The sequence below is a fragment of the Apodemus sylvaticus genome, chromosome 6 (genome assembly GCF_947179515.1).
Source record: "Apodemus sylvaticus chromosome 6, mApoSyl1.1, whole genome shotgun sequence".
NCBI classification, from domain to species: Eukaryota; Metazoa; Chordata; class Mammalia; order Rodentia; family Muridae; genus Apodemus; species Apodemus sylvaticus.
In genome coordinates this window covers 20,775,102-20,801,121 of record NC_067477.1, presented here as the reverse complement: position 1 = coordinate 20,801,121, position 26,020 = coordinate 20,775,102, and the positions used below count along the sequence as shown (strand labels likewise).

General features: G+C 40.7%; 1 protein-coding gene across 3 annotated transcripts in view; it reads right to left on the bottom strand.

Annotated features, from left to right (window-relative positions):
• The window catches only part of Trip11 (thyroid hormone receptor interactor 11), a 73,376-nt gene that overhangs the window by 22,864 nt on the left and 24,492 nt on the right, over nucleotides 1–26,020 (bottom strand). For 2 of the 3 annotated variants that reach the window (XM_052185228.1, XM_052185229.1), the window contains exons 10-16: nucleotides 24,534–24,746; nucleotides 20,813–23,833; nucleotides 17,538–17,678; nucleotides 16,723–16,916; nucleotides 12,406–12,569; nucleotides 10,882–10,985; nucleotides 1,335–1,434 (exon numbers count right to left, since the gene is read on the bottom strand). In XM_052185228.1, coding sequence (XP_052041188.1) covers nucleotides 1,335–1,434; nucleotides 10,882–10,985; nucleotides 12,406–12,569; nucleotides 16,723–16,916; nucleotides 17,538–17,678; nucleotides 20,813–23,833; nucleotides 24,534–24,746 — 3,937 coding nt within the window. The remainder of the gene's footprint in view (nucleotides 1–1,334; nucleotides 1,435–10,881; nucleotides 10,986–12,405; nucleotides 12,570–16,722; nucleotides 16,917–17,537; nucleotides 17,679–20,812; nucleotides 23,834–24,533; nucleotides 24,747–26,020) is intronic. The other variant, XM_052185230.1, reaches the window with a different exon arrangement.

Below are 26,020 nucleotides of genomic sequence, written 5' to 3'. Positions count from 1 at the left end.
GATGCACTGCCCTTCTAGCTAGCCAGGTGATTTTCCCAATACATGCTTCCACTTCTTAAAGAAGTCATTTCAACAGTGAGGGCACAGTAAAAAGGACACCACTACATCTCCAAAGGAACCACAGAGAGAAAAAGACAATGCAGGCACTTTATAAACACCCATTTCCTTGATAGGAACGATCAAAGCTTGGGTGCAAGTAAAGACATCTGCAAGGAATCTCAATTTCTATAACTTATAAAGGCGACGGATGTTCTACATCAATGGCAAATGAGTAAGGAAGACTCAACATTATAGCCTTTGGTAGGGCACTTGCTCATATCAGATCCTCTACTGGCTCCTTGCTGCCTATTTCCAGGCCTACTTGTGATTCAGAGTTCCCATGCTAATCAATTCTTATAAAATCAAAACTCAGAACAAAGTCTCAGAGGGAGGTTATCCCAATGATGCCAGCTCCCTTACATTTATTACTATTTTTGTTGTGTTCACTTTGGGGTCTCCTGGGGGATCTAGGCCAAGTTATTTAGGTTTTACCTGTGGGCCAGTGGTTCTTGTGGGCTTATTTTCTGAGTGTCCACATCACTGTTCCTGTTTTAACAGAATCTCTGTTGTTCCAACTACTTCTCTTTGTGTTTTCTGATCTCTATTTTGTGATACATGGTATATATTTCTTAATTTCTAAACAACAGTGTTACTGCTATGGCAACAGAGACATCAGCCAGCGCATCCCTAGGCTTCTTTACCACCTACCCAATCACTTTAAATCATTACTAACTAAACCCAGCCCCAGAAAAGATTCAAGGCCCTGGCTATGCCTAAACAAGAATTAAATTTAATGATGCCGTCTCTGTTAGCTGTTGGACCCACCCTATCATTGAGGTTCAGTTGATAATGAATACAGGCATCAGCTTTAGAGAACTGACAGAACTGGGAACCTTTACAAGAACCAAACCCAAGTGTACTGAGCTCCTGGGGGTAAAGCCATGAACAACCATAGCTAGTTAAGTCACACTAGCCACTCTTCACAGTTGCCCAGTACTCACTTGAGAATGTGCCCTCTCGCCTACTGGGTATCAGCCGGAGCATGAACTACCATCAAGAAGACAAAACCATAAAACCTGGACCCGACAGGCAACACAGCAGTCACAGCTCACTATCCAGGAGGACTGACTGGACAGCAGGGCTCTCCGAATGGCTCTCGGCCCATTAGACTCAGACTCAAATGGAAGCAAATGGAATCCAGTAAGCGAGCCTCACTCAGCTGTAAAAGGCATGGCAGAAGAGCACACCCCAGTAAGCTGAAGCACTGCCAGAGAGAACACGGAAAAAAGACCTACTTTGCTTTTTAAGTTCTTCAATTTGTTCTTCTTTTAAATCTAACTGTTCTGTAAGTCTTGACGCTGAATCCAGTGCAGCATTTGCTTCATCCAAACGTTCCTGGGGGGAGGGGGAAGTTTATTAAACACAGTATGCAAAGAGTCTTGCAAACCACTGGGCTGAGAGGTACTTCAGAATCAACCAATAGTTCAGCCAATGGTGAAACCGCACCTCTGTGACTATGGGCAAATTTATGCAACCTACTGACCTCATACTCCTTTACAATGGATCAATGGGGCCAGGCAGTGGTGGCACACGCCTTTAATACCAGCACTTGGGAGGCAGAGGCAGGCGGATTTCCGAGTTAGAGGCCTGGTCTGCAGAGTGAGTTCCAGGACAGCCAGGGCTACACAGAGAAACCCTGCCTCAAAAAACCAAAAAATAAAAAATAAAAAAATACAATGGATCAATGCCCTTTTACAGACACTAAATAAAGATGATACTAAAAGATAATATAAAAAAATTATGTAACAGTAACAACTTAAAAAATTAAAAGATATATAAAGTCTATTAAATACAGCAATAAATGTTTTTGTTTTTTTAAGTTTTCGTAGGCTAACATGTAAGCAGTCCCCCACTTCTTGTATGAGGACCACCATCAACAGGAATGCACGGGCAGGTTCAGCAGCAGCAGGCACAGGACCCACAAGAACACGTACTGTCCGGACATTGGCCTGGATCTACTCTTCCTTATGAAGAGCTCACTGTGTTCACAGCTTGTGGCTTTCTACCTTGCTGTCTCACCATCAGTTTGTGCAAGTCCCTGGTACAGGAGACAGAAACCCTGTTCTCTGGGCAATGAAAATGAGGTCACGAATTTGTCTACTGACTACTAGCCTTTTAGTCCCTTTGTAGGGACAAAGGTTCTCCTTTACTCTTATAGTTTCTTGAGTTTAATGGGGATTAAAATCTTCCTTACTTCTAGACTGTACATATAGTCAAGAGTTTATTGTAAAATATCTTGTTTTCTGTATTTAAATTTGCAATATAGTATTTCTCAATAAATGCACTTTTGATAATCCCTAGCCTACTACATGTCTGAAGAACCACCCAGGTCATCACACCATCAAAAACACTCTCAGGGAGGGACCACAAGACTGATGTCCAGGGTAGTTGGACCAGTGTGCACTCCCACCAGCAATGAGGGAGTATTCCTCTTTCTCCACACCCTAGCTAGCATGTGCTGGCACTTGAGTTATTAGCCTTGGCCATTCTGATGGAATCTCAGGGTAGTTTCGATTTGTATTTCCCTGATGAATAAGGATGTTGAACACTTTTTTAAGAGCTTCTTGGCCATTCGAGATCCCTCTGTTGAGAATTCTTTAACTCTGAACCCCATTTTTTAATTGGGTTATTTGGTTTTTTGGAGTCTAACTTCCTGAGTTCTTTATATATTTTGGATATTGGCCCTTTTTTGGATGTAGGAATAGTGAAGATCTTTTCCCAATCTGTAGGTTGCCATTTTGTCCTATTGACAGTGTCTTTGCCTTACAGAAGAAGCTTTTCACTTTCATGAGGTCCCATTTGTCAATTGTTGGATCTTAGAGCCTGAGCCATTGGAGTTCTGTTCAGGAAAATTTCCCCTGTGTCAATGTGTTCTAGGTTATTTCCCACTTTCTCTTCTATAGATTCAGTGTATATGGTTTTATGTGGAGGTCCTTGATCTACTTGAACTTGAGCTTTGAATAAGGTGATAGATATGAATCAATTTACATTTGTTCTATATGCAGACCAGCATCATTTGTTGAAGATGCTGTCTTTTTTCCACAATATGTTTTTGGTTTCTTTGTCAAAGATCAAGTGACCATAGGTGTGTGGGTTTATTTCTGGGTTTTCAACTCTATTCCATTGATTGACCTGTCTGACTCTGTATCAATACCATGCAGTTTTTATCACTATTGCTCTGCAGAACAGTGAGAGGTCAGAGATGGTGATTGTCCAAAAGTTCTTTTGTTGTTGAGAATTGTTTTTGCTATCCTGTTTTTGTTTTTGTTTTTTTCATATGAAGTTAAGAATTGTTCTCTCCATGTCTGTGAAGAGTTGTGTTAGAATTTCAGTGGGCATTGCATTGAATCTTCAGACTGCGTCTGGTAAAAGGGCCATTTTTATTATGTTAATCCCACCAATCCATGGGCATGGGAAATCTGTCCATCTTCTGAGGTCTTCTTGGATTTATTTCTCCAGGGACTTGAAGTTTTTCTCATACAGATCTTTCACTTACTTGGTTAGAGTTACACCAAGATAATTCTACCTGAAGACCTAGCTATACCACTTCTGGGTATACACATGCTACACTATATTCATAGCAATTTTATAACCAGGAGCTGGAAACAACCCAAATATTCCTTATATGAAGGACAGAGAAAATGTGGTTCAATTATACAGTGGAATACTTACTATTCAGTTATTAAACACAAGGACATCATGAATTTTGCAGACAAATGGAAATAGAAAATATCATCTTGAGTGAGGTAACACAGATCCAAAAGGACATGCATAGTATATATTCGCTGATAAGTGTATATTAGCCAAAAAGTACAGAATACCCAAGATACAAACCAGACTGTAAGAAGTTTAACAAAAAGGAAGGCCCAAGTACAGATACTTCAATCCCACTTAGAAAGGGGGACAAAATAATCATGGTAGGCAGAGAGAAGGAGGGATGGGGGCAGGATTAGGTATGGGGCTAGACAGGAGAGACGCCTAGAGAAATCAGGAGAATGAATGGAAATATGCAGCTACAGGGGGCTGGGGTGTCCCAGAGAACTAGAATATCAGAGGCTCCCAGGACTCAATGGAGATGACCTTAGTCAAAATGCTCAACAGTGGGGACATGGAACCTGAAGAGACCACCTTCAAAAGACAGACAGCGCCCCTAGTGGAAGGATGGCATCACCATCCTACCTTTAAAATTTTTGACCAGATGATTCTGGACAGTTGTCTTTCAGACTCTAAAAGACCATAGATGCCAGCCCAAGCAACTAAACCCAGCAGAACTCTCAATCACTCACCATAGAAGGAGAAACCAAGATATTCCACGGAAAAAAAGACAAATTTAAATAATGTATTTCTATTAATCCAGGCCTAAAGGGGATACTAGAAGCAAAAATCCAATACAAGGAGGGTAACTACACCAGAGAAAACACAAGGACAAAAAGAGGAATATCAAATTCCGGTAGTTGGGTATATTAAGCTAGAAGTAGCTATGCCAACTACCAAGAGAGAAAAATCAATCAATAGGCCTACGGAGTTGTGATGCCCACAAACCACAGCAATGACCAGCACAGAGAAATGTCACTCGGGGTGCAGGGTGTCTCTTATCTCCTGTCTCCCCTGATCCTGCCCCAACTTTCCCCCTTTCTCCCCTCTCCTACCCACTGCCTCCCTCCCTCTGCCCCCCGTTATTATATGGTTCACCCTTTTATGAGGGATTGAAGCATCTTCACTTGTGCCTTCCTTCTTATTAAACTTAAGGTCTGTGGGTTGTATCATGGGTATTCTGTACTTTTTGGCAAATATCCACTTATCAGTGAGTACATGCATCAGGAAAATGAATAGAAATATGCAGTTGCTGGGGGAGGGGTAAAGGGAAACCTCTAGAAGACCTGGGATGTGAGAGGGTCATCTTGCCTTCATATTTTTTGACCCAGAATTGTTCCTGACTAAAAGAAATACAGGTTCAAAAATGGAGTAGAGATTGTAGGAAAGCCCATCCAATAACAGGCCCAACTTGGGACTTATCCACGTGTGGCAGGCACCAAACTCTGACACTATTACTGATGCCATGTTGTGCTTGCAGACAGGAGTCTACCATGGCTGTCCTCTGAGAAACCCTACCAGCAGCTGACCGAGACAGATGTAGATACTTAAAGCCAACCATTGGATTGAGGTCAGGAGACCCCTGTGGAAGAATTAGGGGAAGGGTTGAGGAGTTAAAGGGGATGGTAACCCCATAGGAAGACCAACAGTGTCAACTAACCTGAACCCCTGGGAGCTCCTAGAGACTAAGCCACCAACCAAAGAACATACTTGGGCTGGTTCATGACCCCCCTCCCCCAGCACATATGTAACAGAGGACTTCCTTGTCTGGCCTCAGTGGGAGAGGATGCACCTAATCCTGTAGAGACTTGATGCCACAGGGAGGGGGGATGGGGAAGTGAGTTGGGGGGAGCTCTACTCTCTCAGAGGCAAAGGGGAGGGAGATTGGGGTTTACAAATAAATGAAACAATGAAAAAAAAAAAAAAACACCCCTTATCCAGATGTGGAGGCATAGGCCTACATTACTAGGATTCTAGAGGCCAGCATGAGCACAGCAAGACCCTGCCTCAAAACAAAACAAAATACTCTGAGAAGCCAAGACTACCAGTGTACATAAGCAGTCTTGTTTGGATAAAACTGCAATTCATGTCTATATATGGTACAAGATGGAACCCAACTTCATTGTTGTCTGCATGGAAGCTTGTCAGTGTCATTCCTTCTACTGTGTTTCCGTGTTGACTCTGAGACAGTGTCTTATGTGGCCTGGCTTGGCTTGGAAAGCCCTCTGCTCACCAGCTTGGCCTTGAACTTACAGAGCTTTGCCTGCCTCCACATCCTGAGTCCTGCAATTAAATCTCTGCCCAGCTAATATCATTTTTATAATTTGTGATTCCTGATCAGGAGGAATAAGCAGATAAACAGCACCTAGTACAATACCCCGAGTCCCAAAACCCTTTCTGCTCTAATGGGCTGGTTCACCACAAAAGTACGGGAGTGGAGCTCAGGGACGACGGTACGATGGCACCGGGGTGTGGCGGTCATGAAATGCTGGCCTGGTACGCAAACCCGGTCACCACTTCTGTGCAGACCATATGTCAAAAACAATGCACGGGCACTCTCAGCTGCAGCAGGCACATGATCCACAAGAACAAATCCCACCTGCTGTGGGGATGTCGGCCATCTGCTGAGGCAGTGCACCCTGAGGAGTAAGAAGCCTGTGACAGGAAGGCAGACCCTCCTCAGAGCCAGAGTTCCGTACCCCAGGAGCAACAGTCAGTCCACTGACTTCTCCAATTGCCACCGCCAAGAAAGAAAAGAAAGGAAAAGGGGGAGGGGGAGAGGAGGAGAGGGGAGGGGGAGAGGAGGGGAGGGGAGGGAAAGGAAAAGGGAAAGGGAAGGGGAAGGAGGGGAAGGCGAAGGGGAAGGCGAAGGGGAAAGGGAAAGGGAAAGGGAAAGGAAGGAAAAAGGAAAGGACAAAGGAAAGGAAAGGAAAGGAAAGGAAAGGAAAGGAAAGGAAAGGAAAGGAAAAAAATTCAAAGTTTCATTTTAAATTTTCAAGTATCTTCTGAACTCTACTTCTGGATTCTCACTCTGTCCCATTGATCTAGATAGAACATGTTGTACTGGCTCTATTCTGATATAATCCTTCCTCACTGCTTTTCTTTGTTCTAATTTTCTTGGTTATTCTGAAGAATTTACCCATGTAAATTACAGACCATGTTTTTGATTTGATCTTGGATAGGTTACAGCCCCTAGTCATCAAGTACAGACCTCACTGCATTCTGCAAGTGTGCTTCAAGCCCTCAAGGAAAACTCATGCTCCTGAGTAATCTGGCAGGTGCTGGTTGGACCTATCGAAAATTCATAAAAGCAGAGATTGGGTGTTCCCCAAATGACAGACTCCCTTTGATAGACAACAGCCTCTTCCAGTACTCACAGGGTTCCCTCCTGCTGTGACCACCCTAACTGCCCGAGGACAACAACTATGTCCAGTGCCTGTGAGTTCCAGACCAGCCTTTGATGTGGTCTTCCCATCTTGACTGCCAGCCCCTCCAAACTTCAGACTTGCTTAACCAGCTCCCACAATCAAGTAGCAATTCCCTGTAATCAATTACATGTGTGTCCACACGGTATACATATAAATTATGTACCCACACCCTCCTTACTGATTCTGCTATCTAAGGGTTGAACTCTCATGAAGTCTGAAACGAAAAGACTTTAAATAGCAATGTTATTATTCCAAATCTATAAATCTAAATTTGGAATAAAGAAAATTTAAGTAATTTTTTAAAGATATAAACATTAAAAAAACAAACCACAGCTTCATAGCATGTATGTTTACATGTATGACAAGGGTTTTTGGTCTGCAGGGTTTGCTGTGCTCAAACTGGAATCCAGGGTGTCACCTGCTCTGTGCAGGCACACCACTGCTCTACAGCCCAGCCCTCTTAAGAGGACGATAGCTGGGCAGTTGGTGGTGCACGCCTGTAATCCCAGCACTCTGGGAGGCAGAGGCAGGCGGATTTCTGAGTTCGAGGCCAGCCTGGTCTACAGAGTGAGCTCCAGGACAGCCAGGGTTACACAGAACAACCCTGTCTCAGAAAAAAAAACAAACCCAAGAAACCAAAAAAAAAAAAAAAAAAAAAAAAAAAAAAAAGGACAATAGAGAAGACATCCTCTTTGCACCTTAGCACTTAACATTTTGTTACCTTGTCATTTGTTTGGATTTTATTTTACTTTTTTACCTCTTATTTTTTTCTAATTTCCTCTTAAGTTTCTTCTGGCTTATTTTGCTCTTTAAAAAATGATAAATTACATTTTAAATTAAAAATAGAACTAGTTTTGTGAAAGATTTGGACTTTTACTTTAAGAGACCACTGGACACAATTAAAAGTGTTGAATAAAAATTTATCTTTTGGGGCTGGAGAGATGGCTCAGCTGTTAGAGCACTGACTGCTTTTCCAGATGATCCTGAGTTCAATTCCCAGCAACCACATGGTGGCTCACAACCATCTGTAATGGGATTTGATGCCCTCTTCTGGTGTGTCTGAAGACAGCTACAGTGTACTCACACTCATAAAATGTTTTTTTAATGTTTATATCTTTAAATAAAATAAATAAATCTTTATTTTTTTAATTTTTTTATTTTCTATATTCTTTGTTTACATTCCAAATGATTTTCCTTTTCCCAGTTTCCCCCTCCCCATAAGTCCCATAAGCCCTTTTTCCTCCGCCCATTCTCCGATCAACCCCCTCCTACTTCTCTGTGCTGGTAATCCCCTACAATGCTGGATCAAGCCTTTCCAGGACCAGGGCCCTCTCCTTCCTTCTTCTTGGGAGTCATTTGATATGTGAATTGTGTCTTAGGTACTCAGAGCTTCTGAGCTAATATCCACTTATCAATGACTACATTCCATGTGTGTTCTTTTGTGATTGGGTTACCTCACTTAGGATGATATTTTCCAGGAGATATAACAACAGAAACGGAGGAAATTCAAAAAATTACCAGATCCTACTACAAAAGTCTATATGCAACACAACTGGAAAATCTGGAGAAAATGGACAATTTCCTAGACAGATACCAAATACAAAAATTAAATCAGGATCAAATAGATCATCTAAAAAGTCCCATATCCCCTAAAGAAATAGAAGGGGGTCATAGAAAGTCTTCCAACCAAAAAAACCACAGAACCAGATGGTTTTAGTGCAGAATCCTATCAGACCTTCAAAGAAGACCTAACACCAATACTCTTCAAATTATTCCACAAAATAGAAACAGAAGAAACACTACCCAACTCATTCTACAAAGCCACAATTATGCTGATATCAAAACCACACAAATAAATCTTTAAAAAGAAAATTATCTTTTGGCTGGTTGTAGTGATACACACCCAGTTTAATCCCAGAACTTGGGAGGCAGAGGCAGTAGGATTGCTATGAATTCGAGGTCAGCCTGGTCTATACAACAAGCTCTAAGATAGCAAAGTCTACATAGAGAGGCCCTCTATCAAAAAGCAAAACAAAACAAAAATATATCTTTCAAACACATTAATAAACTTTGATAAAGGAAACTGAGAGCTGTAAGCAGGGCCTAATGAAGGGCGTGTGGGTCACTAGAGCACTGTCTTTTGGGAAATGTCTTTTGCTGCTGAGGTGGGTCTTATAAGAAAGAACAGGTTCAGGCCCCTCACGGCTGTGTCTTTCTGGTCCTACAAAGAGATGATTTAACAAGAAGGCCCTTGTCAGATACAAATCCCCCAATATCAGAGTTCCCAGCACCCAGAAATCGACACCAACAAAATCATTTTCTTTATCAATTACCCTGGCTGTAGTCAAAACTGTACAAAATAAATAATACACCTTCCCAACCATCAGTGTAGTAAAACTTCCAAATCTGATGATGTAACATGTTGACAAGGATACAGAACAAGAATCATTAATACATTAATAGTCAGAGTAAATTAGCATGGTCACCTTTTGAAAACAAACCTCATGAATTCCAGGACAACCAGGGCTATTGCACAAAACAAGCAAACAACAAGGAAGGAAGGAAGGAAGGAAGGAAGGAAGGAAGGAAGGAAGGAAGGAAGGAAGGAAGGAAGGAAGGAAGGAAGGAAGGAAGGAAAGAAGGAAGGAAAGAAGGAAGGAAGGAAAATAAAGCTTAGGTTGCCATATATACTCCAAAGTTTAGCAAGTCTAATCAAAGCCTAGCTGATAGGAATGTGTGTGCACCATGAGAAGTAAAGAAGGAAGTGCATAATAAACACACTGAGTGCACAGAATATAAAACTCCGTCTCATTAAATGGGAAAAAAGTAGAATCCAGTTTCCATAGAAACAACTGAAGGGAGGACTCAGGAAGAGTCCCCGGGAACTGCACGAAGACTGCATCCAATGTACTTGGTGGAGAGCATGTGGGCATTTGCTCAACAGAGATCCTTCTGTCATGAACATATTTTGCATATAATAATATACACATTAAAATTTTTTATAGTCATTCAATATTTAATAAAAGTTTTTAAACTTAGTAGTAATATGTTTCCTTCCTTGGACTATCAACAATCCTAAACAAAATATCCATCACTAACTACAGATAAAGGTATTTCATTATTTCTACCAGCTATTGTCAGAGTCTACCTATGACTGAGAAAAGTGTCTCCAAAATCCAAAGCAAGTTACTTTGGCATCATATCTCAGCAGAGAGGTTGATTTCACCCATACTTTATATATAGAAAATAGAAAATAGAAAATAGAGGGAAAAAGTTTCAAGAGCCCAGTAAAAACGGCTGAGCACAGTGGCTCACTTCGGCATCCCAGCATAGGGAAGGCTAAGGCAAGAACTGATTGCGGAGCTCAAGTCTGGCCTGGGCTACAAAGTGAGACCCTGACTCAACAAACAAAACTCAAGAAAACAAAGCAACTCCCTCGAATTACTAAAATCAGTAATAAGAGAGAGAACCACAAGAAAAGATCAAATGAGATACAGTATACAAAACATTTTGTTCAAAAGAGAAAACTCAATTCTGTAGATTACTTTGTTTTCATTTTGCAGAGTCCCTAAGATACTAAAGTGTGCAAAAGCATTTAAAGTGACTTTCAGCTCACATTCCCTGGGTCTGCTCTAAATGTTAAGTCAAACTGAGAGATCCTTAAGGGTTGGATATAATCACTCAAACATTAAATAGTAGAGGGTTGGTCTATGAGACTATTTCGAAGTCACAGATCTTGAAAGGAAGTTGTTTTGCCTACCTGCAGCGAGAACACTTTTCCTTCCAGAGTCTCTGCCTTTTTCTTCCATTCAGCTAGAAGGTGGTTTTGCTTTTCTAATTCAGCAGAATACATAGCTTTTTCCTCTAAGGACAAAGGAAAAGTTATAGTACATCATTTGGATTTTGAATAATTAAAAAAAAAACCAAATCACTTCAAAGAGATCTAACTGTCCTAGTGAACACGCCTCTGCCTCGTGGGCTCTCCTCTCGGGGGAATCCCTCACTCGCTTCCTCTTACAAACTCTCCACAGTGCCACTCCACATTCCTTTGTTCTCACACTCAGCCTAGCAACTACATTAAAACATAGGGTTGGGTTTTTTTTGGCGGGGGAGGTGGGTTTTTTGTTTTTGTTTTTCTTTGTCCCACTATGTAGCCCTAACTGGATCTATGAAACCAGTCATCTGCCTTTGTGTCCTGAGTGCTAGGATTAATGGTGTGGACTACCACATCTGGCAAGATGTAAGGAACAGTGAGTGTATTTAAAGATTTCAACTAAATGTGCAGGCCTAAAGGGTCACATAAGTACATTAAAGCTTTGCTAGGCACAAAAGTATCCTCTACTCTATCTTCCCCATCAAACTAGCAGTTTACCCAATTAATAGTTACCAGATGTATTGGATTAACAAATTGATGGGCCAGCGATCTAAAGCAGGTAAACCAAATAGCATAAAAACATTCTAGTCTCTGTCAGTCTGTCTCTAAAACAGTATTTTCTATTTGTAGCCGCATCAAATACAAATAAACAGTTAAGAACAAGTTAATAGTTCAAAGGACAGTAATTATGATGATTAATACTTAAAAGGGGCTTCAAAAATCTAACAATCCTTTCTATATGTATGTCATCTCTTCTTTGTATGTTCTTTTAAAATTTTTTCTTTCATTTTTATTTTTTGAGATTTTTAAGACAGGGTCTCTCTATGTAGCCCTGGCTGTCCTGGAACTCTCTCTCTCTATAGACCAGGCTTGTTTAGAACTCACAGAAACCTGTCTGGCTGTTACCCTAGTGTGGGTATTAAAGTTGTGTGCTACCACACAGGGCCACTTAATAAATGCTTATTTATTTACTTCCTGTGTATGTCGGCATGCATCCAGACCACAGTGTGCATGTGGAGGTGAGAGAAGAACTTGTAAGAATGGGTTCTCTCCTTTCGCTACACAGGTCCTGGGGAATCAAACTCAGGTCGTCACGCTTAGCAACAAGCACCTACTCACTGGGCCATCCCATCAGCCCTCCACTATCACTTGATTCTCCTTCTTCATTGGGTTTACTTTTCTAACTCCTCAACTTCATCATAATTAGTGATAAGATAATGAAACTTTAAAAACTGTAATAGTCTTAATCATAAAAATAATATGAATTAACATGGTAGTGCTGACTTACCTTTCCTCCTAAGTCAGTAACCATTTATGGATTTCCTATGCCTAATTTCATACTCAAATAAGGCAAAATTACCATAGCTGCAATGTTTCTTTACTAAGACATCAAGCACATAAGTAGCTCACCTTGCTGGAAGTGCTCGAGAACCATCTGCAGGTTGGCTAGTGACAGGGCATACTGTTTCACTTGCTCCTGAGAGACGGAGAGCTGTAGTGCAGTGTCATCTCGCTGCTTGGACACCATGTTCAGCTGTTCCTGCAAAGACTCTACCTGCACACTGGCTTGATGACTTCAAACAAACAAAGAAAGGCAAACTGCTTCATCTATTTAAGTAATTTAACAACAAAAAGATACAACAACAACAAAATGCTTTCCCTATATCTTAATACATTAAATTCTCGTTAGATTGCAAGGTATTTTAGTGCAAATGTACGAAGACAAAAAAACCTCTTCTCTGAATTTTGAAAACTGGGGTAAAACCCGACATCTGCTGCAGTCACTATCAAGTGCATAGTCTGGAGGCATTATGACCATTTACACTGCTATATAAACACCACCACCACCACCACCACCACCCATCATTCACCTCTCTATCCATCCATCTCCAGAGCTTTGTCTAGTTTTAGAAACTGAACTTCCACACTTCTCCAGTTTGACTTTTCCTACATTTGATATGCTAAATCAAGTTAATTATCAAACAAAAATATCTGCAAGAGTTACTCTGATTTGTTTTTGTCAATCACCTTTTGGATTTGACTCTCAACAAAAAATGGTCCTTTTAAAGATTAAAAAGTAGGCTAAATAAGAAACTACAGCAAAAAAAAAAATTTTTTTTTACAAGTAGTTTGCAACTTTCAAGTTTCTAGACTTAAATTCCACAGTATAATTTATCAAAAATTCAAATCTGTAGGGACTTTCGCATCATTTATCAGCTTCAGCTCTCATAAGGAATAGAGTCAAATGATATCTGCTTGTACCTCACACATGACCATCCACTGACAAGTTATTCTGATTGCTCTTTTTCTTTTAACTTTCTTCTATCTACATGACAAGCAGAAGCCCTATCACTTCTCCATATACAAACCCAGAGGTCGCTAAGAGACTTAGTTACACAGCAACTGCATTTGTTGCTCTGCCCATTACTGTGACCAATACACGGCAAGAAGCAACGTAAGAGAGCCCATTTGGCTCACGATTTGAGGACACAGTCCAGCAGGACAGAGACATCACAGAGGCAAGAGGCTGTGTAGGCTGCAGGCCATATAGACCCACAATCAAGAGCAGACAGCCATGACTGTGTGAGCTTGCTTTCCCATTTCCACTTAGTCCAGGACCCCAGACTACAGAAAGGGGCTGCCCACAGAAGACACAGGTCTTCCCACCTCAATTAGTCTCTCATGTGTGAGCTTGCTTTCCCATTTCCACTTAGTCCAGGACCCCAGACTACAGAAAGGGGCTGCCCACAGAAGACACAGGTCTTCCCACCTCAATTAGTCTCTCTGCGTAAGTTGCCAGGCACACCCGAGGCCTGTCACCTACAAGATAATAAATTCTGTCAGGCTGGTAACACTAACCATTACAGCACCTAGCATGAGTTACATCTTTTGAAAAGTGAATTGATTTGTTTGTTTTTGTTAATTTTGACGTATGGTCTTATATAGCCTTTGGCCGGCCCGTAACTCACTAAGTAGACCAGGCTGGCCTCAAACTCTACTTGCCTGGAAAGTGCTGAGATTCAAAGCATGCACTACCACATCTGACCTGGTTTTTATCTTATCTTTTGAGTGTGCCTTTGCTGGATGATGATTATTTTTAGTATACCACATGGTCTTTATGAATATTTAATATCCCGTTAAATCCTGACTTAAGAGTAAGCCAATTAAAAGCAACTTACTTTTGAAAGATATTTTACCCAACAGCACCCTCTTCTGGAGAGATGAACTAAGATCTAAAATGTTCCCTAATGTCCCTGAATTTTTATTCATTCAACTTGACTGGTAAGCAATTCAAAGAATGATTATAAGGATAAATGAGTTTTGAATATTCACAAAGCCATAATTTAGCTTATAGACTGGATTTGCTCATATGACAAAAATTTACTTTCAATTAATCTATGTTTAATATATATTGTGGGAAGGATAGAAGTTCAACAGCATCATTTCTAGACACAAGTGAACTTTTCTTTTGTTTTTTTATAAGGCAGGTTAAGACATGTGACAATAGCCTATACATTAAATGTAAATAAAAGGACCATCAAAGATTCAAAGCATTGTACATGTTCAGAAAAAAAGACATCACAATAGGGTTTGGTTTTAGATATGAGGGCCAGGGTACTAAAATAATGAATGCTCTAGGAAGAAGGCAGAATTTGAAAAATAGGTGAGAGTCACAGAAAATCTCTTAAGAGAAACAGGTCCATCCTTTGGTCAGAACATGAAAAAAAAAATGAAGGGAAAAAAAAAAGAAATAGGAAAATAGTATTTGGGGAGTTGAATGATACAGACTGGTTGGATAAGACCAGAGCTCAACTTGAAGATGCTTATCTTGAAAGTTTAAACCAAATGGTAAATAAAATGGATAGAAACTAAAGGTATTAGAAAAAAAGTAATGGTTCAGAGGGGAAACCAGGGAAAGAGATAACACTTGAAATATAAATAAAGAAAATATCTAATAAAAATAAATAAATAATGGGCCTGAAAACTGCAATAAAGGATTTCAGTATATACTGTTACAGCCAGAGGTTGTTTTGGCATTTCTACCTATGTACAAGTGATCACTCCTTTTTTTAATTTCCATATTAAATAAGTTTTCCATCTAAATCAGAAAGCACACTAATCCATCACATACGTAGGGAGGTCCTCACTTCCAGTGCTCTCTCTACTTATACACTCTGAGGCCCAAGTCTATCTACTGCCTCCTCATGTCACCCCCAGCACTGAACACAGCATTAAAATAAAAAAGTAATGGAATTACACTTGGAAATATAAATTAACACAATCTTTTAAACATTCACTTATCAGCACATTCTCCAAAGTTTTTTTTTTAATATTTTTATTTTCTATATTCTTTGTTTACATTCCAAATGATTTCCCCTTTCCAGGATCCCCCCTCCCCATATGTCCCATAAACCTTCTTCTTTCCATCCCTTCTCCAATAACCTCCCTCCTTTTTCTCTGTCCTTATATTCCCTTCCCATATTAGATCAATCCTTTCCAGGATCAGGACCCTCTCCATACTTCTTCATGGGAGTCATTTGTTATGCAATTTGTGCCTTGGGTATTCAGGGCTTCTGGGCTAATTAATATCCACTTATCAGAGATTGCATTCCATGTGTATTCTTTTGTGATTGAGTTACCTCACTTATCTCCAAAGTTTTAAAATGCCCTTGACCTACAAGTACTACTTCTCAATATTTATACTTAGGAAATATTTTAATGTCAACATAGAAAGTATATTTTCAGGTTTCACAACAATGTTCTTAGTTAGATTCAAAAGTTTTTAACTCCAGGGCTAGAAAGATGGCTCGGTGATTAAGAGGGCCTGAGTGTGATTGCCAGTAGCCACATCCGGCACCTCACAACTACGTCCAGCTCCAGGGGAACCAACGTGCTACATGCACACAACACATGCAGGCCACAAACAGCAATGTCAAGTAATAAATGAGTCAGTAAATCAATACTGTGCTGTGCTGTCATAAACTATTGTTGCATAAATATATGACTCACTGTTTGACACACTATGTAGTGCTTAAAAAGGTTACAAAACAGTAGTAATAAAATGATCTCATTTGTGCTCTTAGAGACAGACTATATACATACAAATAAAAAGGCATAAACCGGTATAAAGAATGATCTTGGGTGGATGGACGTGGGAAACAGGCAGAAGACACTCACGTCTGAAGCCAGTGTAAGCTAGTGAGACCCATCTCAAAAATAAAACCACGCACTAAATATCAAATCATTATACTGAGGAAAATGAAAAATGTAAGTACTTAAGGGGCTTAATCACAGAAAACTTCCATAAGCCACAGGGTGGCTCTGCAGCTGACCTGTCTCTGACCTACTGCTTTCCATGTACTTTCATGTCCAACATCACACGCCATCAGCTTTGTCTGCTGAAAAGTAAGACCTTTTGAACTAAATTACCTCTGGGGAACTAGACAGAGCCAATGCAAACTGACAGTATTTCAGGACCATTCCCCTAAAATGACAAGTGACATTATCTAAGACGGGTTAAGCAGCAGGAAGTTTGAGTGCTAGATCCTCACAAGCCCCACACTGTGTGCCTGGAGCAAGTTTTTACACCGCTTCATCCTAAGATGAAAATCTGTAAAACGGAGACGATGACTTTTGTGAAAAATGAACTAATAGAAGAAAAATGTTTACTGAGCATGAGGCTCAACAAATGACCAGTCAAAGTTGATGCCAAAAAGAAAAACTCACCTTGCATTTTCCATTGCATTAGAGGATGAAACTAGCTTTTCCTCCAACACTGAGACCTTCTTCCTCAGTTTAGCCTCTCTGTCTTCTGCAGCCAAAGCCTCCCGGGTATGGGAGTCTTCTGACTCTAAGAGGTGGTCTCGCAATCTCTGTAGCTCCTGGTTTAGCCGGGATTCTTTGTCCCGTAAGCGTTGAACCTAGGCAGAGGAGATTTCTTTACTTTCCTTCTATGCAATGCAAATCCCCACAAAACATCAATTTTTTTCCATATTATGGAAACGTATTAGTATATTGTACCTATATTATTATAATTGTTAATTAAAACCTTACTTTAAATATAATTATTTTAATCATGATATATTTTAAGTAATTACATAAAATATGTTTTACTTGATTATAACAAGCATAATTATTATTAACATCATTATATTATGTATTATATAATAATGTATTAATATACTAATGCTACATACTGCAAAGTATATTTATACAGGGAAAACTTCTCCCCAAATTATATTAAAGATTCCTATGGAAGTTTTACTTTTGCAAGGTCTCATCTGCGTGGGTTTATAAAGGAAATGGAATTATACAAAAATATTGGGCTCTTATGGCAGAGTATCCTTCTAGTAAATCTCATATTTTTCATACTTTATAAGTGAAATAATTTTCTTATACGAAAGGTAAGAAAACTAATACTGTACCCTAGGGAGATTAAAACCTTACTACAGCACATCAGATGAAGGGAAAAGAAGGCCTGTCTCAGTTAATGGTTACTAAACATAGAGTTTGGCTCAGTGTCCATTACAGTCAAAGTATACCTCATTCTGCAGGGTACTGTTCTCCATTTGCTTCTGTTTCAGGGCCAACATAACTTGGTCTCTTTCCTGTTGAAACGTAACTGTCTTCTCCTGCATTGATTTAACTGCATTTAAAAGTTGATTTAGCTCCCCAGCCTTGCCCTTTTGGAAAGAAATAGCTTTAGCTTTAAAGAATAATAGATTTTCAAAAAGACATTTTCTTCCTTAAATAATTTTAAGATATAGTTAATAGTAACAAAGTCAACAAAATCCAAAGACACTCTGGAAGACAATGAAGGGCATGTGACATCTGCATACGCTGTGGTGTCCGACACTACCCAGCACCCTGCAGCCAGGACAAGTGATGAGTGCTGTAGAATTCCAACAAGCTCAAGCTTCAGCTACTGCTGCAAGCTGCTTCATTAGCTATATACGACCACTGAAATATGTAAGATACTAAGATAAACTAGACCAGGGGGGAGTGGCTCATGCCTTTAATCCCAGCACTCAGGAGGCAGAGGCAGGCACATCTCTGTGAGTTCAAGGTCAGCCTGGTCTACAGAACAAGTTCCAGGACAGCCAGGGCTCCACAGAGAAACCCTGTCTTAAGTAGATGAAAATTCTCTTCACAATCTCTACCATTTGACAATCAACCCAAAGCTGCACTAAAAGAAATGTTCATTAGAAATGTTTTCAAAGGAGCCGGGTGTGGAGGTGCATGCCTTTAATCCCAGCAGAAGCTAGTTCAAAGCCGTCATGGTTTGCACAGTAAATTCTAGGCAGGCCAGAATTACGTAATGAGGCTCTACCTCAAGGACCCATCCACCCCCATGCAAAAAATAGTTTTCAAGGGATCTGGGGAACTGGCTTAGTGGTAGAGCGCTCACCTAGCATGTGTGAGGAAGCCCTAGGTTCAATCCCCAGTACTTGGAAGAAAAAAAAAAGACAGAAAAATGAAAAAAACACGGAGAAGAGAACGAGAGAAAGGAAGTCCGGTGACAGGCCAAAATTGGGATCCAGCTCAAGGGAAGCCCGGGGTCCTGACACTGTTACTGATGCTGCCTGTGGTGTGCTTACAAACATGGATGCCCTTTGAGAGGCCCAACAAGCAGCAGAAAGAATCAGATGCAGATACTAGCACACAACCTATAGACGGAAGCGGGGGACCCCCGTGGTTGAATTGGAGAAAATCTGGAAGAAGCTGAGGAGGAGGGTGGCCCCATGGGAAGACCAGCAGTCTCGCTGACCTGGACCCCTGAGATCTCTGACACTGAGCCACCAACCAGGCAGCATACACCAGCTGCTATGAGGCCCCAACACATATATAGCAGAGGACTGCCTGGTCTGGCCTCAGTAAAAGAAGATGCACCTAATCCTTGAGTGACTTGAGGCCCCAGGGAATGGGGAGGTCTGGTGGGGTGAGGTTGAGGACTTCCTCTTGGGGACTGGGGGGGTGGAGGGAAGGTATGGGGTGGGAGTGGTTGAGGGCAGACTGGGAGGGGGATGAAGTCTAGACTGTAAAAAAGGATTAAAGAGTACAAATAAACTTAAAATATGTTTTCTAAAAAGAAACATTTTAAAATATTAGGACATGGGCGATATAAAGGGGGAAATGGAAGAAATATATGGGGGGACTTTTAACTTGAGAGGGTAACATAGAAGAAGAGAGGAAGAGAGAGGAATGATAAATAATACTAAATGCATTTGAAAAAGCCATAGGAAAACATTTTATGCTTACTTAGAAATTCACATATAGCCGGGCGGTGGTGGCACACGCCTTTAATCCTAGCATTTGGGTGGCAAAGGCATGCAGATTTCTGAGTTCGAGGCCAGCCTGGTCTACAAAGTGAGTTCCAGGACAGCCAGGGCTACACAGAGAAACCCTGTGTAGCACAGAAACACAGAGAAAAAAAAAAAAAACAGAAAAAAAAAAAGAAATACATATATACTAGTTTAAATAAAGTCATACCACTTGGGATAATAATGCCCCCCCCCCCCAGAGCCACAAGCTATCCTACAAAACTCCAGTGCTAGGCATTGGAAAGCTCCTTTTGAGCTGTTGTCAAGGAGAGTCCAGGAGACCCTCCAAAAAATATTGACACTGCCCTTGGCTGCCTCCCAGAACTTGAAGGCACAACACACATTTTGGACAGAGGGCTTGAAGGAACTGGATTGAAACTGACCTGGAAGCCCCCTCCTGAGCACTAGGTTCTCACAGTGTGTAAAGGTGGATGCAAGAGGCACAGAGAGAAAAGCAGTAGTAGTCCTACTCATCCATAAAGCCTATGAACAGCAAGGATCAGCCTGTCAAGGCATCACCAATGTGAGGCATGTCACTTGAAGATTGGGAGTAACCGGCAGATTACTAATAGGACTTACTGCCTGTTTGAGTAAGGGGAATTCACTCCTGGTAGTCTAAACTAGTGGCTAGTAGCGCGCGCGCGCGCGCTGCGCGCGCGCGCACACACACACACACACACGTGATAAATAAATGAGTGCTATGTAAAGTCAATTTAATGGATCACCCAGAATATTTTTTCTAATAGTTTATTACATATTGCATGGTTAATTTGGGGTTTCTCAAACTTTTCAGTTTCTCTCATACATATACAAATATATGCACACAGAAGTCACGATGTTCAAGTACTTTTACTACAGCTCGTGGTCCTTTCATACAGGAATCTCTAAGCTGTTGGCCATTTCTAAAACGTACTGAAATATGCCTAAAATGTAATTAAAATGACTTCAAAAATTTCCCTCTGATAGGCCAAGTAAATAGCTTGTAAGTAGAATGTTTTCCTAGTGTACGAGGTCCTGGGGTTGATCTCTACCATCCATCACTTTAAGAAACGCTCTGATAACTTAGAGGGAAAATGTTACTTGCTACTGAATCTTTGTTTTGTACTTAGGAGTCTATGAAGAATTAATCTACTACTAAAAAATTTGAAAATATCTAGTAATTTGGGAAAGAAATTTCAAAATGTCTGAGGAAACTACGCACAAACCAAAATAACCTAAAATAAGTGTCACTACACGAACAAGCTTAGTCCGCCTTAGAAACGGCATTAAAAAGGCACATGATTACCAGGCGGTGGTGGCGCAGCCTGTAATCCCAGCACTTAGGAGGCAGAAGCAGGCGGATTTCTGAGTTCAAGGCCAGCCTGGTCTACAGAGTGAGTTCCAGGACAGCCAGGGCTACACAGAGAAACCCTATCTCAACCCCCACCCCCAAAAAAGGCACATTACAATGGCTCCTTTGTCCTCAGCATTTTTCTACATACTTCATCAAAACATACCTGCTCTTTTTCTTTCAGTAGTTGCTCAAAAGCAAGCGCCTTCTCTCTCATCGAATGGCATTCAAACTCTTTTTCTCGTAGCATCATAGAAAACTTCATGTTGGTCTCTTGTAACGCCTGGTATTCTGTTTCCTTCCCCTTGGATGCTTCTATTATTTTTTCATTTTCCCCTTTTAATCTAGAAATGTCCATTTCTAAAATCAATATTCTCTCCTTCAAATTTGTCACTGCCTGCCTCAAAAGCTCGTTTTCATTCACTTTGTTAGCGAAGTTTTCATTTGAAGAATGTAATTGGTCACTTTTGGCTTTGATTAAGAGGTCTTTTTCCTTAAGTAAGTTTTGTAAAACCTCTTGTTTCTCCTTTAACTGCTTAATTTCTGAATCTGTTTGCTCATGTTCTTTTCTTTCTACCTCCGAGGAAGCAGCAACGGAGTCAGACAGCCTGTGGTTGTTTTCCTGGAGCGTTCTAATCATGGCATCTTTTTCCTGCAGTGATTTTCTCAGATCGTCTACTTCTTGTTGAAGCAACTGAGAAGACTCATGTGGCCCAGAAGACTGGCTTGCTCTAAGAGGCTCTGCTGCCTGAGAGGTAAGTGATGAGCCAGAGGAGAGCTGGGGTGACATAATATCAAGTTTTCCTAAAAGAAGGTCCTTGGTATTACAAAGCTGCCCTATGCTATGCTGGACGTGTGCCAATTCCTGCCCAAAGTTCTTAAGTTTGGTTTCATTCTGCTCATAACTTTGGATCAGGCCTGTGTAGTCCACTTGCAGTTTAGAATTGTTGTCACTGTCAACCGAAACTTGTGCCTGAAGTTGGTGCAGCTCTTCCTGGAGCTGGGCGGACTCGTGCTGCATGTTCTGGACGGTGGTCATCACCTGCCGTTTCCACTCCTCCATCTTCTTCACCTGCTGCTTCAGTTTATCCCGCTCTTGTAAGAGCTCCTCAAACTGGTTACTGTTCACCCCTCCAGCCTCACTGCCCGTGCCAGAAGTCTGCAAGACTGTCAGCAGGGTCTGGCACTTCTGACTCAGGGCATCTATCTCAATGTCCTTTTCTCGAATGATCCGGGATAAATTCTGAATAGTTTCTTTAAACATATCTTGACCACTACTTTCAAATCTAGTGGACATTTTTTTATTCTCATCTTGCAACTTAATAAGGGCTGCTTCTTTGGCACTAATAATATCCATCATCCTATGATATTCTGTTTTTAGCTGGCTATTTTCCCTCGTCTTCTCATTCAAAACAACCATTACTTTCTCTCTTTCCATAGCATATGCATGCAGCTGCTGCTGAAGGCACACAACGTCCTGCGAGCAGGAGGCCGAGGAGACCCTGGCATGAAGCGCCTGGATCTCCAAGTCTTTCTGCTGGATAATCTCAGTGAGCTTGCCGACCTCATCTTTGGACAGCTGATCAATCTGTTTAGTTAAAGAGATATTCTTTTCATTCAGAAGCTTAATCTCTAGCTCCCTCTCCTTTATCCCCTTGACCAATCTTTCCGTTTCAGCTTTAGATAGATCATGTTTTTCACTTCCATTTTCCATATTAAGGCTCTGAACTTTTGTTTCTTGAAAAATATCAGAATTCTCCGTTTGACTGTCCTGCCTTTCTTCATGCAACTGGGCTTTTATTTGTTCAATTGTTTTTTGCAAGTTTTTAATTTCCTCATCTTTTTCTAAAAAGAGCCGTGCATGTGTGATACTCATTTGTTCATGCTGGTGTCTAAACTCATCCATTTCTTTCTTCTGCTCCTGTAGAGACTGGAGTAGTTGCATCTTATTCTCGTTTTGATCGTCAATCATCTTCTGGTGATGTTTAATTTCTTCTTCCAGATGGTCCTTGATAGTGTGCAGCTGAGACAGCTCGGACTCCAGCTCTGTGGTGCTGCCACGGGCCCTAGGCTCAGGCGCGGGCGCTGCCCGGCTCTGCTGCTCACGCAGCCGCTCCAGCTCCTCCTGCAGGTGATTGTTCTCTTCCTTCATGGAGCTCAGACTTCTATCCTTTTCTTCTATGGTCTGCCGTAAAGTCTCATCTCTCCTTAGGGTCTGAGCACATGTGTCTAATTCCTTCTGCAGTTCTGAACTTCTTTCTTTAAGTTTCACAATACAATCTTCTTTCTCATTTATAAGTTGTGTCAATTGTTTCTGCTCTTCTAAACTAGATGACAAAGCCTCCCTGGTTTGTTGATGATCAGTGTCCATTCGCTCAATACTTCTTTTGAGGTCTGCTATCTCAAAGTCTTTTTCCTGATTGAGCTGAATTAAGCGTTCCTGCTCCAGCTGCACGGCAGAGGCATCCGGGCTGTGTGCACTGGACAGTTCCTCGACAGTCTGCTTGTGCCTCCTCTCTTCTTCCAACAGCCTCTTTTCAGCTCGACACAGCTCTGTTTCTAGCTGGGCCTTTTCCCATTCCAGCAGAGCAGTTTTTTCCAGAGAAATCTGGTTGTTGCCAGCAACAGATGCTTCCAACTGATTTCTTACATCTTCACATGCTACAACCAACTTTTCATTTTCTGTTCTGAGATCAAAAGCAACTTGCTTTAAATGTTCATTGAGCTGTTCTATTTCTGAAAGATTTTGCTTTAAGTTTCGAACTTCAGTTTCCCTTTCTTTAAGTAAATCGTCCTTCAAGTTCCAACCGGAGCCTTGGGTTTGGGACTGAGTTAACTCACTCCTGACTGTGGACAGCTCCTCTTCATTTTGTCTGATGTGTTCCCTCAGTTCATGGTTCTCCTTCTGAATGTCAAAATTATTTTTCTCTGATTTACTTAGCTGATCTACTAAATCTTCTACTTGATCTTCAAGCTTCTGTTTGGCTAACTGTAAATCACTTAGGACCTGTTCACTGTGAGTTAGCTTTTCTTTCTGTGCGTTTAACTCTTTGATAATGTTCATTTTATCATCCTCAAGTCGATGGGTTCTCTGCTTTTCATCATCCAGCTCCTCTCTCAGTTTCTTGATGACACTATCTCCTTCACTTTGTTGTTTTGATAGCTCATCTTTTATCAAAATCACATGCTGAAAGAAAAATTAATTTACACAGTAACTTTGTAACATTTTCTCATGTTAGAGTCTAAAGCAAATTTTATAAAATTTCATATATAATAGAATAATAAAAATCTGGTGATTTTAATCTATTCAAAAAACAACTTTCTATCCCATCATGTCTTACAAAGTAATTTACAAAAAGCCAATTTTATCTTTTAGGAGTAAGAATCTAAAATAAAATAAACACTGTAGCATTTTTAAACGTAATTCATATTGCTTCCAACTTTTAAACATGAGAGCAGGCTTCAACCCACGGAAGTGTGCAGCTGCTGCTTGTCTGTGCATAGCACTCACCCAGCTGTGCTAACCTGTTCACATGCCTTACGTCAGAGTTGAACAGCTTAAATCCGAACATACTACAGTAACTAGCACTTTAAAGACAAAGCTAGATCATAAATGAATAAAATATGAAACCACAGGCTGGAGAGACGGCTCAGCAGTTAAGAGCACTGACTGCTCTTCCAAAGGTCCTGAGTTCAAATCCCAGCAATCACATGGTGGCTCACAACCACTGTAAAAGAGATCTGGTGTGTTTGAAGATATAATAATAAATAAATATTTTTAAAAATCTGAAACCACAAAATATTGTCCCTGTCAAATAATAGTTCAGCACCCCGACACCCGACTGGAGTGTGCCCCTCAGGCCTCATCACATGGAAGGCACTATTACCTTTGTCGCCTCTTGGTTCTGCTTGTCCAGTTCTTCTAATTCGGCCATAAGTATTTCATTTTCATGAATACTCTGGTTCAGTTCTTGCTCTTTTGCCTCCAGGTTATGTTTTAAGTCATGTACTTGAGAAAACAAATCTAAGTCCCTTGTAGCTGTACTTTTAATGGCTTCATATTCACTGCTCAGTTTGGAAAGTGATATCTGAAGTTCTTCCTTAAAGAACAAGGAGACAGGGAAAGTAGCATATGCCATCACTCAAGAAGAGACCTCAAAAGATGGACACACAGACACAAATAAAGGTGGAACCAGAGCCCTTGGTTCTGGAGCCTGCCACAGCCTCTAGCCATGTAGTTTCACTTACAGCCACAATGAGGACATTTCTACAGCCCTGGTTCACCTTCCAGCTCTACCTTCTTTAGAGGACCATTCTCAGGGCAGAGCCTTTTCTAGTCCTTATCCTCATGCTGGCCACACACAATTGTATTAAAAGCCCCCAACCTCCCAGCTATTTATTTCTACTCTCTAATACCCAGCCAGGTTAAATAAAAATGAAAAAAAAAATCAGTACTTAATCAGAGTACAGCTCTAATTAGAAAATAAAAGACATCCTTTCTCATTAAAGGAACTAACTAATGATATCACTCTGTTGAAATACAAAACTTTCTCTTAACTGAAGAATGTACCTCTCTGCTTCCTTTACCTTCTGAGCAAGTAGACCAGGTTCCCCTCTCACAAACCCAATATTACCAAACACACACTTACACATGCATTAATAGTCTACTATGTAATATGATTTTTCTTGAAAACCTAAAACATTAGACAGTTGTCTATGAGTCAACATTATTTTCCCACAATTACATCTGTTATAAATTTTGTACCAATATAATACTATCTTAAATTGGACTTTTCTGGGATCTACTTTGAAAGAAATAATCTCAATTTCCTTTAAAACCTAATAATTTCATGCAAAAGAGGTCTATAACACTGTATGAGAGTATGTTCATTACCTTTCTCATTTCCTTCCAAACTATAATTCTGAGCCAGATGTGGGGGCTAATGCGTGTCACCCCAGTACTTATGGGGCTAGGCAAGGGAACTGCTATAAATTTGAGACTAGCCTGGGCTAGACAGGGAATAACAGGACAGGACGGTCTAGAATACAGAGTGAGATAATCAGTAACAAAAGGAAGATGACAGGGGACAGCCCAGCAGGTAAGGGCCTCACTCACACAGAGGACTCAGGCTTGGTCCTATACCACAACAGCCTGTAACTGCAGTCTCAAGGCATCTGATCTCTCTGGCCTTCAATAGGCACCAAACATGTGTGTGGTACACAAACTACATGCAGGCAAAACACCCATACACATAGAACAAAAATATGTAAATTGTAAAAAAGGAAGAAAGAATAAAAGAAAGAATAAAAGAAAGAAAAGGAAGAACATATTTTCTTAAATCTTCCTAAAGTTATTTGTCCACTTAGAAGAACC